General features: G+C 46.1%; 1 protein-coding gene across 10 annotated transcripts in view; it reads right to left on the bottom strand.

Moving 5' to 3' along the window:
• The window catches only part of SLC12A7 (solute carrier family 12 member 7), an 870,696-nt gene that overhangs the window by 427,274 nt on the left and 427,634 nt on the right, over positions 1 to 15,788 (bottom strand). For all 10 annotated transcript variants that reach the window (XM_056520184.1, XM_056520194.1, XM_056520193.1 and 7 more), the window contains exons 5-7: positions 14,683 to 14,737; positions 6,907 to 7,037; positions 4,355 to 4,590 (exon numbers count right to left, since the gene is read on the bottom strand). In XM_056520184.1, the coding sequence (XP_056376159.1) occupies positions 4,355 to 4,590; positions 6,907 to 7,037; positions 14,683 to 14,737 (422 nt within the window). The remainder of the gene's footprint in view (positions 1 to 4,354; positions 4,591 to 6,906; positions 7,038 to 14,682; positions 14,738 to 15,788) is intronic.

Raw genomic sequence — 15,788 nt, 5'->3', positions numbered from 1 at the left:
AAGGTTGGCACACTGACGGAGTCCTCAGAAGGGTGAACCAGGGTCTCCTGGGCCAGAAGGGAGCAATGAGCAGGACCTGGGCATGGTCCTGTTGAATCCTCCTTAGGACTGCTGGGATTAGGCAGGGGAGGAAAAACGTACCCTATTCCCTTTGTCCAGGACTGAGAGAAAGCGTCCACTGCAGATGGATGATCCAGAGGATTTAGAGAGTAGAATTTCTGAAGCTTTTTGTTTACTTTTGAAGCAAACAGAACTACTGTTAAGACTCCAAATCTGTGACTTATCATACTGAAGACTTCTGGATTTAGCAACCACTCGGACTGGCTCATCTTGTTTCTGCTGAGAAAATCTGCTATGGTATTCTTTTTGCCCTTCAGGTATACTGCCCGTATAGATGACACTCGGGTCTCTGCCCAAAGAAAGATTTGAGATGTCAGGTCCATAAGCTGTTTGGCCCCCTGCTTGTTGAGGTATGCCACTGTGGTGGTGTTGTCTGTATAGATTAAGACATCCTTTCCCTTTATCTTTTGTGACAGGCAGAGGAGTGCTTAAAAGACTGCCGAGAGCTCTTTGTAATTTGAGGAGGAAGAAACTAGATGTTGATTCCACTTCCCCTGAAGGAGACTGCGATCCGCATGAACTCCCCAGTCCCAAGGACTGGCATCTGTTGTAATTCTCACAAGTGAGGAGGGAAACAAAGGAACCCCTTTGGAAAGATTTTGGGGGCTTAGCCACCACCTGAGGGAGTGCCTCATTTTGGAGGATAGAAGGGACCTCTGGTTCAAGGACAAACTTTCCCCATTCCAGTTGGATAGGATGTCTAGCTGTAGCACTCTCGACCTGAACTGGGCCCACCTTACCACATGAATTGCTGCTGTCATAAGACCTAGGACTGACATTGTCTCTTGTTTCACTGGTGGCAGGGTTCACATTTGAGAAGTTGAGTCAAGGGTATGACAAGGTGGCAAGGAAAGGGTGTATTTCCTTGGCTCACCCTGGAGAATCTCTCACCTGCTTCTTAAGTAATGAGGCAGCAGGGAAGGGAGGTGTATATAAAATGGAGACTCAGTCTAATCTGTGCTCTCCCTTGCAAACAGTATGCTGGCTGTTAGAGGGGGAGACACAGGCCCTGTTTAAGTTACACGCAGCAGGCGCTGCGAGTGGTCCAAGTTCGGGTGTGAACTGGTAGTAAAACAGGTTGCAGGTGGCACGGGTTTTAACTGGATGAGGGAAGCTCACCAGTTGATAGACAGGGCATGCTGAGAGTTATAGTCAGCGACAAGACGGTCTAGGACTTTATTTTGTTCCTGTTTATGTTTTGGTTTTACCTGCAACCTGTGGAAATAAAGCTGGCAATGCGGATCTGTGGTCTGCTGTGTTATTGTGAGGAACGTGTCTCGTGGCAAGTGACCAGGACGATCCAAGAGCTAATCCCTGAGATGGTTCGTCACAAGGGATATTCCCAAAAACTGACAGGTCCTGGAGAGAACAAGACAGGATTTTTTCCGGTTCAGGTTCCAACCGTGGAATTTGAGAATTAAATTTATAGACTGTATCTGTTGGGTAAGCAGATCTTCTAAACTCGCCACAATAAGAAAGTCTTCCAGATATGGGACTATAAAAATGTCATTTGATCTGATAAAGGCAACTGTCTCCGCCATTACTTTTGTAAACACTCTGGGTGCTTGGGATACCCCAAAGGGTAGAGCCGTGTACTGAAGGTGGACCCACTTCCCCTCTAAGAACACTGCTACTCAACTTCTGATGAGAGGAATGGACTGGGATGTGGTAGTAAACATCTTCTAGATCGATCAATTCCATCACACAGTTTGGGAATAGGAGACTGATAGTCGACTTGATTGGTTCCATGCAGAATTTTTTGTAGGTTAGGAACTTGTTTAGGGCCTTGAGGTTGATGATTACCCTGAATGCTCCTGAGTGTTTATTTCACCAGAAAAAGGAGAGAGTAAAAACCCTGCTTCTCTTCTGAATGTGGAACTGGGACAAGGACCTTTTTTGTAAGAGGGACTTGATCTCCAGACACATTGCCAATTGTTTCAGCGGATCGGTCATTACTCCTGTAGGGAAAAATCTGTCCGGGGGAAATGCTTTGAACTCCAGGAAGAGTCCCGAGGAGATGGTGTTTAGGACTCAGGGGCTTGAAGAAATAGTTCTCCAAGCTTCCACAAATCCGGACAGGCGTCGCCCTACTGGAGTAAAGGTGTCATTGTTGGGAATCTTTGGGGCGGGAATCTCTATTGGGATTAAAGAGGAAACCCTTACCTTTCCCTGATACTCAATATTTTTTATTTTGGCTCCCCTGAAAGGAACGCTTACCTCTGCCCCTACCCCTAAAGGAAGATTTGGACTGTTTGGGGGGGGGACAGGAAAACCCTTATTTTTATCAGAAGCTTTAAGAAGAATATCGTCTAAAGGAGGCCCAAAGAGAAGGTCACCTGCACAAGGGATAGCACAGAGTTTAGATTTTGATGTGATATCCCCCTTCCAAGATCTGAGCCAGATGACTCTCCTGGCTGAATTCGACAAAACTGTGGACCTAGAAGAAGATTTAACAAGATCCAAAGAAGAATCTGCTAAAAAATCAGCAGCTTTGGAAATCACAGGAAAAGAATGTAAAATTTACTGGCTATGAGTTTTTCTCTCAATATGTGTTTTAAGTTGTGCTAACCATACTCTTAGGGACTAAGACACACATACTGAGGCTCTAAGAGAACCTGCTGCTACTTCCCATGTTTTTTTATTGAACAAATCAGCTTTCTTATCCATAGGATCAGAGAAAGAGCCGAGATCTTCAAATGGTAAGGCAATCTTTTTAGAGTTTTTTGCCACAGGAGCATCAATAAGGGGGACTCTATCCCAATTCTTTGTGACTTCCTCCTGAAAGGGATATTTTCTCTTCAAATGTTTAGTCAGGTAAGAATTTTTGTCTGGCTGACTCAACTCCTCATCGATGAGTGCTTTTATGGAGACTGAAAGTGTGACTATCTTTAGGACCTAGACCCTCGTAGAGCGCATCCTCAGCTGACATAGGCTCTTTACTTTCCTCCATATTTGTGGTAATACGGTAAGCCTTAATAAGTTGTTCTGAATCTTCAATTTCTTCATCAGAAGATAAAACCTCCCCTTCTTCCCCTATAGTGGATTCGTGATAGGAGGATTGGGATAGCGGGCAGGAAGGGTGGCCGTATCCTTCTGGATTGTTAGGTCCTGCAGAGGACTCTTAAGTTCATCCTTAATCATCTTTTTGATGGTTAGTGCTAAAGAAGATTATTCCTGGGCAACTAAGGTGTCTACACAGGACAGACAAATATCTCTTTTATAATAGGAATCTAGCGGGTTTCTGCACTGCGCACATTCCTTATTATGAGCTTTAGATGACACTTTCCTAGGGGCCTCAGTAGAGCTTTTATCTACCTACAATAAAACACATGATAACCACAGTTAGCCACTAAAGAGGGAAAAGACATGGAAAGGTCTCACCCAAGGAAGCTGCAATACTGGGCTGGAGCTCTTGGATTTTGCGCGTTCACCTTCTTTCCCAGGATCAGGCATGCTGGAGATGGTCTTCGGTCTGGCAAGATACAAGGATACAACAGACGCCCAGGTCCGGATCCGCGTCTCTTCCTCTGGAGATGGTCTTCGGTCTGGCAAGATACAAGGATACAACAGACGCCCAGGTCCGGATCCGCGTCTCTTCCTCTGGAAGTGACGCGTCCCCCAAGGTTACTGGGCCTGACGTCCTCACAGTGTGCCGCGTCCCTTTCGCATGCGCGCGTACACTCGCGGAGGACACGCAGAGACGGGAGAGCTGGCCACCCGACCTGCAGACTCCACGGTGTCTCCCGGAGGAAACACCGCCAAACCCGGACCGCACCCTGCCCGACCCCACAGCAGACATGGCGAGCGGCCCCCATGGGGACTTATGCTGTCCGGGAAACCCCTCTCCACTAGAGGCAATGGGGGCCCGCAGCTCAAGATACCAGAGAAGGATGACAGGAAACCTGAATTGAGGGTGGAGAAGAGGAGATCCAAATTTATCCAGGTTTCCTGTCCCACGGTGGGAGGTCCTCTCCAGGGGTGCTGTCATGGGTGATAGGGTAAAAGTAATTCTTTATAAATAAAAGATGTACAGTAAGATGAAACATTCAGAAACTATTGTTATACATTATGTTCTCTATTTACTGTGCCATTATGTATTGAGGAAAAAAATCACCCAATTATTAAATATAATAGTAATGCTAGAAAAAAAAATTTTTTTCAGTTGAATACTCCATAATTAACCTGCTACATAAAAAAATAAAACATTATTAATATATTATATAGATTGACTTACGGTAAATCTGGTGGATCAAAGGCTGATTTGATGACTCCTGCATATATAGCCATAATGGACAGTATCACACAGGCAAGAAAAACTAGTGCGAGCTTATTGACATACTTAACGCCAACAAAAACAACTATAGCCATCATGGCAATGATGCATGTGCCATAAATTCTCATATTATTTAACATAGCATGGGAATCATCTTTTTCTATTGGAAAAATAGCAGCGTTCGGTGATATATAGGTCTGTAAAAAAAATATATATATATTTGCGACAGTGGATCAATATAGAAAATACGCAACATGTGAAAGTATTAAAAGTGAATGTCACCATTTAAAGGGGTATTCCGACCAAAGACATCATATTCCCTATCCATAGGATAAGGGATAAGAAGTCTGATGGCGGGGGGCCCACCGCTGGGACCCCCCACGATCTCCGTGAAGCACCCACATTCTATGCTGCACAGAGATGGCGGGCATCCTAGCGGCGGGCCTCCTGCGATCAGACATCTTATCACCTATCCTTTTGGACAGGGGATAAGATATATTTGGCTGGAATATCCCTTTAACTCCACAACATTTATAGATTCAACATTCTATGCTGACTAGAAGCTTAAAAAGTCACATTAGGCATAATCTCCTGCTTGATATAAAATTGAGCATGGAAAGACTCAACTCCACGTTGAGTGATATAGATGCCATGTAATGCCCAGCAAGTATCATGCTTGGTAGAATAGGACTTACTGCCTTAACATCTGAATCACCCAGAATGTCTGAGGTCACAAGAGTATGTTTGTAGGGAACCTTTATAGCAGTTAAATCTTAGTTCTCATCCAAAACAGACTTAAAATTAAAAAGATGTCTGAGCTTACTGCCTGTCATTTGCATAAAGTTTTCATATGCTGTAGAGAATGCAAATATATTACACTATGTAATAAACTTCACTAGACAAATATGTTTGTGTATATATATATATATATATATATATATATATATATATATATATATATTATACAAAAAAATATAATCTTCTATATTTGCCCACAAGGGTTCTCCTTATGGACAGATGGTTGTCCTTTTCTCTGGTCAAGTACAATCATCTCCTTCAGTGGCCTAACAGGAAAAATCAGGAAGTTCGGGCAGAACTTGCAGACCTCTGTACAGCACTCCTTGGTTGTCTATAAAGCAGGAGAGAGCGTGCGTTTTTTCTCCCTGCTGTGCAAGAGCAAGCGCCAAGAGCACCATACAGAGGATAAGTTCAGCGGTAAGCCTCATCAGAGTGACACATCATTCTGTGCTAGGCTAGAAGAACGTAGACTTAGTTCATTCATTTCCTTGGGTAAGTATAAAAGAATTAATTAGGTTACTGGACTTGTGCATCTTTGGCGCTCCCATATAAATAAATGGAGCGCCAAAGCGGTCGGATCTCTGCAATCAGACATTTTTGCTCATCTTGTGGATGGGGGTAAGATCGTTTTCATCGGACCAGTCTTTAAAGCGGTTGTCTGGTGGAATTCAATATTTTCTTATTGTCGCCAGGCTAATAAAATAACAAACACTTAAATCCCTTAAAGGCCGGGCCAATATTAATTTTAGCACTTTTGTTTTTTCTTCCTCACCTTCTAATAGTCATAACCTTTTCAATATTCCACATACAGACTCATGATGCCTTTTTTTTTTTGTGCCACCAATTGTAATTTGTAATGGCATCAATCACTTCAAAATCTACTGCGAAATCACCAAAAAATTATTTGTGGGGAAAAACTGCATTGATCTGTGTGCTCTGCGCTCGATTCATAGAGCCTGGTCAAGCCAGGCACTATTTATCACAGAGCCATGGATGACACAGAAGGAGAGGTAAACCCTCCAGCTACCTCAGCAGTGTTTTTTTTTCTAATTTTCCATTTTATTGTCAATATTTTATATTAATCATGAAATCTTGCAGTTTAGGTCTCAAACAAAGCTGAGAAATATAACCATATTTCTCAGCTTTGTTGGAGACCTAAACCGCAAGATGTCATGATTAATATAAAATATTGACAGTAAAATAAAAAAAATTTGAAAAAACACCATTATAAAAAAACATATGTTTAACATAAAAACTTCATTTAAACAACAAGTCATTTTCTGATGACATATTCCATTTAAGTGATCATCAACAGACTTTTGGAGGTTTCGCCCATCAAGAATAAACTGTGCCATCTGTGTCTGTAAGCTAATTATATTGTGTCACTGCTAAAACAAAGATTTGGCCAAGCAGAACATGCATGATATGGTCAATATAACTTCTACTAGCAGCTTCAAGCTAGGTCAAAGTTGTCTTCAATACCAAGAGTTACAAATGACAGAACTCTGAACTGACTACTGCTTTACAACAGCAAGATAAAGACCAAATGTAACCATCGCAGAGGCATTACAAACATAATAAAACCCAACAGGAACAAAACAAAACATGATTCAGTACTTTGCAAGTTCAGCTCTTTAAATTTCTCATGGTGTGAACAAGTGAATAAAAAAAAACCATAAAATTTATAAAAGTATAATGGAAAAAAAAAACCTCACCAAAAGAATCTCTATTGTACCAAGAATGTACATTGCTCCAGCAAAGGTGGTTCCCAGGTAGAAGCAAAGACCAACAGCTCCTCCAAATTCTGGACCTAAAGATCTTGATATCATGTAGTACGAACCGCCAGCTGTTAATATCAAGCATTAAATGGGCACTGTTAGATATAAAAACTTTTTATATGTTGAATATCTTGGGAAAACAATAGTTTTTCTAATATACTTTAACCCCTTAAGGACCCGGGGTTTTTCCACTTTTGTTTTTTCCTCCTAACCTTTAAAAAAATGTAATTCTTTCAATTTTGCACCTAAAAATCCATATGATGGCTTATTTTTTGCGCCACCAATTCTACTTTGCAATGACATCAATCATTTTACCCAAAAATCTATGGTGAAACAGAAAAAAAAAGATAATTGTGCGACAAAATTGAAGAAAAAACGTGCGGTTTAATGACACACATGAATGACAGGAAGATGTAAGTTATACACTCACCATATTGACGTCAGTGGTAGAGTAAAGGCAATTTACAATAATCATTGCGTGTGTACAGCACAAATCCAGAGAGGAAAGGGTTACCAAGGAGAGTTGCCAGACTCGCTCCCAACAGTGAGTCAGCAGAGTGAGGAAGGGGGAGGAGTCATCAGTGCAGGCAAGACATGCCCCCTCCCTTTGAGACAATTGAAAAGACATTGAGCAGCTGCAATATGTTATTTTTTGTGAAATATCAGTGAACATTACATGTACATGATCAGGATCAGGATGAGGTACTGAGTAACACAAAAGTTTTTTTTGGGAGGGGGGATCTGACAGGTACGCTTTAAATAATAAACCATTAAGACAATTTTAAACCAAACAGAAAAAAGAAAATATTTCACTTTTATTATTTAATAAATTATAAAATATTCTAGAGACTTGAAGACAAATGAACTTTTAGTGAACATTAGAAGGAGGAGGAAAAACAAAACCTAAAAAAAGGTAGTCTTTCGCACTTGAACATGACCGGCTATAAACAAATGTGTTTATTATAAAACATAACTTATTTGCTTTTATAAAAATTAGAACAGAGTTATGAATAAAGTGAATGCAAAACACAACTCCATTTGTGCTGTAAATAGATTAAGAACCATTCACAGACCACTAGAAATGAAGACCTATCAATATAGTATTATACTGTATGGAGCATTATATATAACTACTTGCAATGCTGCAAAGCTTTTTAAAGTGCCCATTAAAAGTATACTGCAGTGTAAGACACTTACCTCCTATCCGCAAAAAAGAGATTTTTTAATCCTTATCGTAAAATCTCTTTCTCCAAGGATCCATTGGGGGACACAGACCATGGGTGTATGCTGCTGTCTCTAGGAGGTATGACACTATGGCAACAAAAAAGTCGACTCCTCCCAGCAGGATATACCCACCTCCAGGCCCTGAGCTAATCAGTTTTAGTACCAGAGCAATAGGAGAGGACTGACAGGTCAAGGAAAAAACACGAACTGTCCGAGAACCAGAAGAAAAAATATAACTGAACACACCCTCGGACCAAAGAGAAACCCAAAAGGGGGCAGGAGCTTTGTCCCCCAATGGATCCTTCGAGAAAGAGATTTTACGGTAAGGATTAAAAAAATCTACTTTTCTCTATCGGCTCCATTGGGGGACACAGACCATGTGACATACCAAAGCCGTCCTTGGGTGGGCAGATAGTCAGGCAGACGGCTGCTCCACTGCCGCCTGCAGCACTTTACGGCCCAGACTAGCATCAGCCGATGAGAAGGTGTGAACCCGGTAGAACCTCGAGAAAGTGTGCAAAGAAGACCAAGTAGCCGCCTTGCAAATCTGCAAGGCCAAGTCTTTGTTCTGGAGAGCCCAGGGTGCCCCAACAGAATGGGTAGAATGAGCCACAACTCTGAAAGGAGGAATCTTCCCCTACAGCGATAGGCTTCCGAAATGGCAGACCAGATCCACCGAGAAATGGTGGCCTTGGAAGCACGTTGTCCCTTACAACGACCTTCCGTAAGGATGAAAAAGGAATCACATTGACGAAACAAAGAAGTGATAGAGAGGTAGGACCTAACAGCCCGAACCACATCCAGCTTGTGGAGTAAACGCTCCTTAGGATGAGAAGGAGCGGGACAAAAGAACGGAAGGACAATGTCCTCATTGAGATGAAAGGCCGAAACGACCTTAGGCAAAAAGGAAGGATCTGGCCGGAAGACAACCTTGTCCTGGTGAATCACCAGAAACGGAGAACGGCAGGAGAGAGCTACCAATTCAGACACTCTCCGAATGGAGGAGATCGCAACAAGAAACGCCACTTTCCAAGAAAGGAGGCGCAGGGACACTTCCCTAAGGGGTTAAAAAGGTTCACCTTGGAGGACACCCAGAACCAGATTCAAGTCCCAAGGGGGAGAAGGTGACCGATAAGGAGGGGCAGCATGCGCCACTCCTTGAAGGAAGGTCCGGACATGAGAATTAGAAGTCAGAGGACGCTGGAAAAGAATAGAAAGGGCCGAAACCTGACCCTTAAGGGAACTGAGAGACAACCCCAGTTCCAATCCCGACTGCAAGAAGAAGAGAAGACGGGGGACAGAAAAAGTAACAGGAGACAAGACCTGAGCTTCACACCAACGAAAATAAGACCGCCAGGTATGGTGGTAAATTTTTGCCGAGGAGGGCTTACGAGCCCTGAGCATGGTGCGAATGACTTGGGAAGAGAAACCGCAGGCTTTCAAAACCGCGGTCTCAACCGCCACGCCGTTGAATGCAGCGACTGTAAATTGGGGTGGCAAAGAGGACCCTGAAACAGCAGGTCCGAACGAAGTGGAAGGCGCAGTGGAGTGTCGTCCAGGAGCCTGACCACGTCGGCGTACCACGACCTTCGGGGCCAATCTGGAGCTACCAGTATGGCAGGAACGTCGTCCGCTCTGAGCTTCCTCAGAACCCTGGGAAGGAGCGGAAGGGGAGGGAAAAGATAGGGCAGAGCAAACCCCGCCCAAGGAATCACTATGGCGTCCACGGCTAGAGCCAGGGGGTCCCGGGACTTTGACACAAATGGAAGGATCTTCCGATTGTGCCAAAACGCGAAAAGGTCCACGTCTGGAATGCCCCAGAGTTGGCAGATCTGCGCAAAGACCTCTGGATGTAGGGACCACTCGCCAAGGTCGACTGAGGACCGGCTGAGGAAGTCCGCTTCCCAGTTGAGCACACCCGGAATGTGAATTGCCGAAATGGCCAGAACCTTGTTTTCCGCCCAAATGAGAATCTGTCACCTCGGCCATAGCTGTCGAGCTGTGAGTGCCGCCTTGCCGATTTATGTACGCTACGGCCGTGGCGTTGTCAGACTGGACGCAGACAGGGCGGGACTGAAGCAGGGACTCCCAATGAAGAAGACAAAGAAGAATCACCCTCAGTTCCAAGATGTTTATCAGAAGAAGGGCTTCCCGGGGAGACCAGAGGCCTTGAACTGTCCAGGCCCTGAACACACCGCCCCAGCCCGACAGACTGGCATCAGTTTTAACTACCTGCCAGTGGAGTGGAAGAAATGATTGCCCCTGAAGAAGAAGGGGGGGGGGGAGCGGAACCACCAGAGCAGAGAGTGACAGATCCGGCGAGGGAGAGCAATCTTGCGATCTAGAGACAGAGGAGATCTGTCTCATCGAGAGAGAATTGCCAGTTGAAGGGGGCGGTAATGAAACTGGGCAAAGGGTACGGCCTCCATGGCCGCTACCATCCGACCCAAGACTTCCATGCAAATGCGGATGGAAACTGAGACCTGGGCACGAAGGGAGCGGACTCCTGACAGGAGAGTCAGACGTTTGTCTGGTCAGAAGGCAAACCCGGGCAGAGGCCGTGTTGAATTGAAGTCCCAAAAAGATCAGAGACTGGGTGGGAGAGAGGACAGACTTGTCCCGGTTGAACATCCACCCAAAGCGATCCAGGGTTTGGAGAGTGAGATCCACATTCTCCAGGGTCTGGACTCTGGTGGGAGCCTTGATGAGAAGGTCATCCAGGTAAGGGATCACTGAGACTCCTCTCGACCGCAACAGGGCTATCACTGGCACAAGGATCTTGGTAAAGACCCGCGGAGCAGTGGCCAGATCAAAGGGGAGGGCTACGAATTGAAAATGCCCCTCCGGAACCGCAAAGCGGAGGTACCGTTGTTGGCCGGGAAATATTGGAACATGGAGGTAGGCATCTTTGATGTCCACCGAAGAAAGAAACTCTCCTTGTTCCATGGATGCCACTACCGAACGGAGAGATTCCACTCGAAAGTGGCGGATGAGAAGATGACGGTTGAGACGCTTGAGGTTCAGGATTGGCCGCACAGAACCACCCTTCTTGGGGACCACAAAAAGATTGGTCCGTTGGACACCACGTCCCTGGCCCAAGAGTCCTGAATTTGTGTGGTCCAGATGTCTCGAAAAAGTAAGAGAAGACCTTCCACCCGAGAAAAATCTGCAGGTGGGGGAATCACTTCATGCGGAAGTGGGTTTGCGGTTGCCCGATTTGGTTGCCAAGCAGCCGGAACGGTTGGTGTCCGACTTCCAAGACGGGCGCGCCCGGAACCAGGGAGCCTTCTCGTCCCGCGAAGGCGCCTGCCCAGACCCCTTATTAGGGCCAAAAGTCCGAAAGGACCGAAAGGAGGAGGACTTCCTCTGGGAAGTAGAGCGAACCTTATTTTGAGGCAACAAGGAACTCTTACCCCCCGTCGCCTCAGAGATAATCTCGTCAAGGCACTTGCCAAAAAGACGGGCACTAGTAAAAGGAAGCTCGGTGAGAGACCTTTTGGAGGCGGCATCCGCATCCCAAGCCTTAAGCCACATGGAACGGCGGAGGGCCGCTAGGTGACCCACAGCAAAGGCAGCACAACGGGCTGACTGCATGGAAGCTGTTCACAGAAAGTCCCCAGCTTTAGAACATTGGAGAACCAAAGCCGACAGATCCTCTGGGGGGGATACCGCCTGGATACCCTGACGGAGTTTTGAGCGCCACACCGATAGGGCCTTGGACACCCATGCCAAGGTGAAGGTGGGAAGCAGAGAAGAGCCTGCTGCTTCAGAGGCAAACTTCACTAAGGACTCCACCTTCTTGTCTGTGGAATCCTTGAAAGCAGCCGCATCTGCTAGCGGCAGTGTAGTAGCCTTAGAGAGGCGGGAAACTGGTGGATCCAGCGAGGGAGGGAAACTACCTTAGAGACAAGGTCCTTGTCGAATGGGTAACGCACCTGAACCTTCTTCATTCCCGGGAACCTCTTGTCCAGATGTTTCCATGCAGATTCCAGAAGGGTGTCAAATTCAGCGTGAGAGCTGAACCTTTGAGGTGCTGGTTTAGCACAATGAAAGGATACTTCACGAGTCACGTCGGAAGATCCTGGGTCCTCTAAGTGAAAGTTGTCTCTTATGGCCGCAACCAATGAGTTCACCATTTCAACTGTATCCGAGCGGTCCTCTGAGTCAGATGCCGATTCGGAAGCCTCATCCACCAGTTCACCAGGAGAATGTGAACGAGTGGAGGCAGCCCTGGAGGGGGGCGACCCTGACCAAGTACACGGCTCTGGGAACGTCCTCTGTAGGCGCGACGTTTGTGACGAGATGACACGGGGGGGGCGGACCCACGAGGGGAGCACCCACGTCTACCTGAAGACTCAATGGAAGAGTCAGAAGATGCACCCCTAGTACGCTTGTGAGAGCGTGAAGTATGTGGAGAAGAGGAGCGGGGCCCTTTAGAAGGTCGGCGCAGGGCAGACCTCTTCAAGGCAGACACCACGTGTTCGGAGGCCTCAGCCACCGAACGGGAGACTTGAGTCAAGTCAGCCATATACTGGGATAGGGAAGAAACCCAGGCTGGAGGGGCGGCCGAATCCACCAGGACCGAAAGAGCATCCGGGGTTCCAGGGGGTCTGGGGGAGCAGTGGAGCAGGCAGAGCAAGTGGGTTCAGCAGAACCAGGCATTTTGGAATGACAGCTCTTACAGACAAAATAGGAAACTAACACTCCAGTTGTCTGTTTAGAGGGAGGAACAGTTCTGGGTATGGACATAAAGATAAAAGAACTTTCTCACCCGAGTCTCTGTTCCCTGTGGCAACTGCTGTGAGAGGACTCCGCTCTGTGTAGATAGAGAGGGAGAAACAGGCCAGCCAATAGCCAGAGAGGGGAGTGCCTGGAGCAGGGGCACTGTCTGATTGACCCATGCCACCGAATCGCGCGCACGGCGCTGATTGGAGGACGATTCGCACCTCCAGTAAGCTCCAGCGGCCCTGTGGGCGGAGCTATAGCGCACTGGCTGCCGAAATGCAGAAGAAGAACAGTAATGGCGCTCGCTCCTTGCCCCGAGCGCACGTCAGCCGAACATGCGCCCGCAGGGAAGTGAGCGTGCAAGACACATATTCGCCGTCAGCAGTCTGCTGTCGAAAGTGAAAGTAAGTCGGCGCTTCATGCGCCCGAACAGTATAAGCGACGCGGCAGTAAGCGCCACGGCTGTCCGCCGCATAGTAAAACACCCACACACGAGAGCATAATAATAAAGTGATCCATTCATTCCAAATATGCCACTGCTCACCCCAGAGTAAAAGATAAAGCCCCTAGCACAGGCCAGTCCCTTAGACCTTGAAAGGTGGGCTAAAAACTGAGGGTCTCCAGCACCTAAGGGAAAAAGAATATATACTCACCTCAGTCAGAAGAACTTACCTAATGGAGTCTTCTGTGAGGTCTTCAGTCAGCTTTCTGTCACCTGCATCACGCCGAGCTACCATGTGCGAGCGAGGCGAGCAGGGAATAGGGGGACCCCGACCCATGAGGTACAACCCCAGGTGCTGACCATTGGCGAGAGGGGGTGAACAGCGCATATACGCAATGTCTGTGCCCCCTCAATTGCAATGGGGAAACAGTGAGCCGCAGTTCCTGAGTCCTCACCTGAAAACATGAAAGAAAAAGGAATAAAAAAACTAACACATCCCTAACTAGGAAAATAATAAAACAGAAGACCTGGTCTGGAGAATTCCAGACCATGTCCACCTCCTTCAGACACTAAGCTAAAACTGATTAGCTCAAGGCCTGGAGGCGGGTATATCCTGCTGGGAGGAGCCAACTTTTTTGTTGCCATAGTGTCATACCTCCTAGAGACAGCAGCATACACCCATGGTCTGTGTCCCCCAATGGAGCCGATAGAGAAATAGGGGATAGGTGTCTGATCGCTGGGGGTCCTACCTCTGGGACCCCCCCATGATCTCCTCTACAGGGACCTGGTGTACTAAAGAAAACTGTTCCGTAAAGAGAAATGTTCCCAAGCAGCCGATGAGAAATGCTGAGTCAGCAAAGCCACTTTGATTGGCTGAGTCTCACTCTACTCACTATTTTGCAGCCTTGCTGTGCCTGGACACAGTTCTCTGCAGACACTACACGAGTGGACAGATCAGGGGACTGAGGTCGACAACACGCCCCCTCCATACAGCTCTATGGGAGGAGCAGGGATGCACGAATGCTGCATCTTCGCCTCTCCCATAAAGATACTTGGAGGGGCGTGTTGCGCAGCGTCATGCTGTGGCCGACACGCCTCCTGCACTGGAGAGCCACGGTCACGTACAGGAGATCGCAGGGGGTCCCAGCATTTGGACTCCCCAGCGATCAGATAGGGGATAAGTGTGTAACACTGCAGTTCTCCTTTAAGTTCAAATATTGAAGCATTTGTACAAATGAATTCCACTTACCAAATTGTGCAAGCTCTAAAGTGACAACGTAATATGTCTGGAGGTTAAAAACAAAAAACTAACACCTGCTTACCTGGGACAACTCCATTTGTTGCAATTGCACTCATAGATATGGCAGTCAACATTGTCTGGAAAAAGAAAAATTACAATGTAAAAGAATACTAATTGATGCTTGTAAAAACATTAGGATGCATTCCCCCTTGCACATAGATTTTAAAAGGGGAGCCCAGACTAAGAAAAAAATGTCTACTTTAATTCCATTAAAAGGCAATACCCATACCAATTGGCTGTCTCTGATACTACAGCTCACTTTAATGGGTAATACCAGGTAAGTGTGTCCAGGTAAGCTCTGTCTCTAGATAAAGAAAAATTCAGACTTTCTTTTGTAGTCCCTGACAACCTATTTAACACAAAGAGCTCTTTGGGCACTATTACATGGGGTGATTATTGGTCTAAAAGGGACAATAATCACCATGCGTAACAGAAACAATGATCAGTCGTCAAAAGAGCAAACAGTCTTTCATTGGCTGATCTTGGGGTTTTGACATTTAACATTTGTCAGCCACCCACCACCCTGTGTAATAGCATATATATGTGGCAGATAAATAAATGGACGATAAATCCCGTCATCATGATCGTCCGAGATCGAGCCATGTAATGTGCTCCGTAGAAGAGAACCAACCTAGAATCTCGTATCTATCTAAAAATAGTTCACACTCCTGAAGACATACAAAAGCTTTACTAAAGCGTTGTATTTTAAGCTGAGCATGCATTATTGCAACATAAACTAAAAAAGAAAAAAATGCAAGAAGAAGAAGCAAACCCTTATCCCTTTGGATTCTGCATGGAAAAGCAGTCTGATTAACTGTACACAGGCTTTGTGAGGATTCAGAGAAGTTTAAACTGTACATTTAGGACAGAAATTCAAATGTAAGCCTTGGCTTTCTGCAATGAATCTAGGAACAAAATGTGTGGTAGATCTGCAATATGCAGGTGTGAACAAACATACCCTATAAGACTTTGCAATAGATTATTTATAATCTATATATATAAAACTCAACGTGTGTGTGTGCATGTACCGTAGTTTTCGCTGTCATCGAAGTCCCCGACGCTCCGGACTTCTTCTTCCCCGGGATCCACGCTCTCAGTCGCCGTCATCACGTCGCCATCATCCCGCCG

Source organism: Hyla sarda, chromosome 5 (genome assembly GCF_029499605.1).
Source record: "Hyla sarda isolate aHylSar1 chromosome 5, aHylSar1.hap1, whole genome shotgun sequence".
Lineage (NCBI taxonomy): Eukaryota > Metazoa > Chordata > Amphibia > Anura > Hylidae > Hyla > Hyla sarda.
Note: the sequence above shows the minus strand (reverse complement) of the source record. Positions and strands in the feature narration are given on the sequence as shown.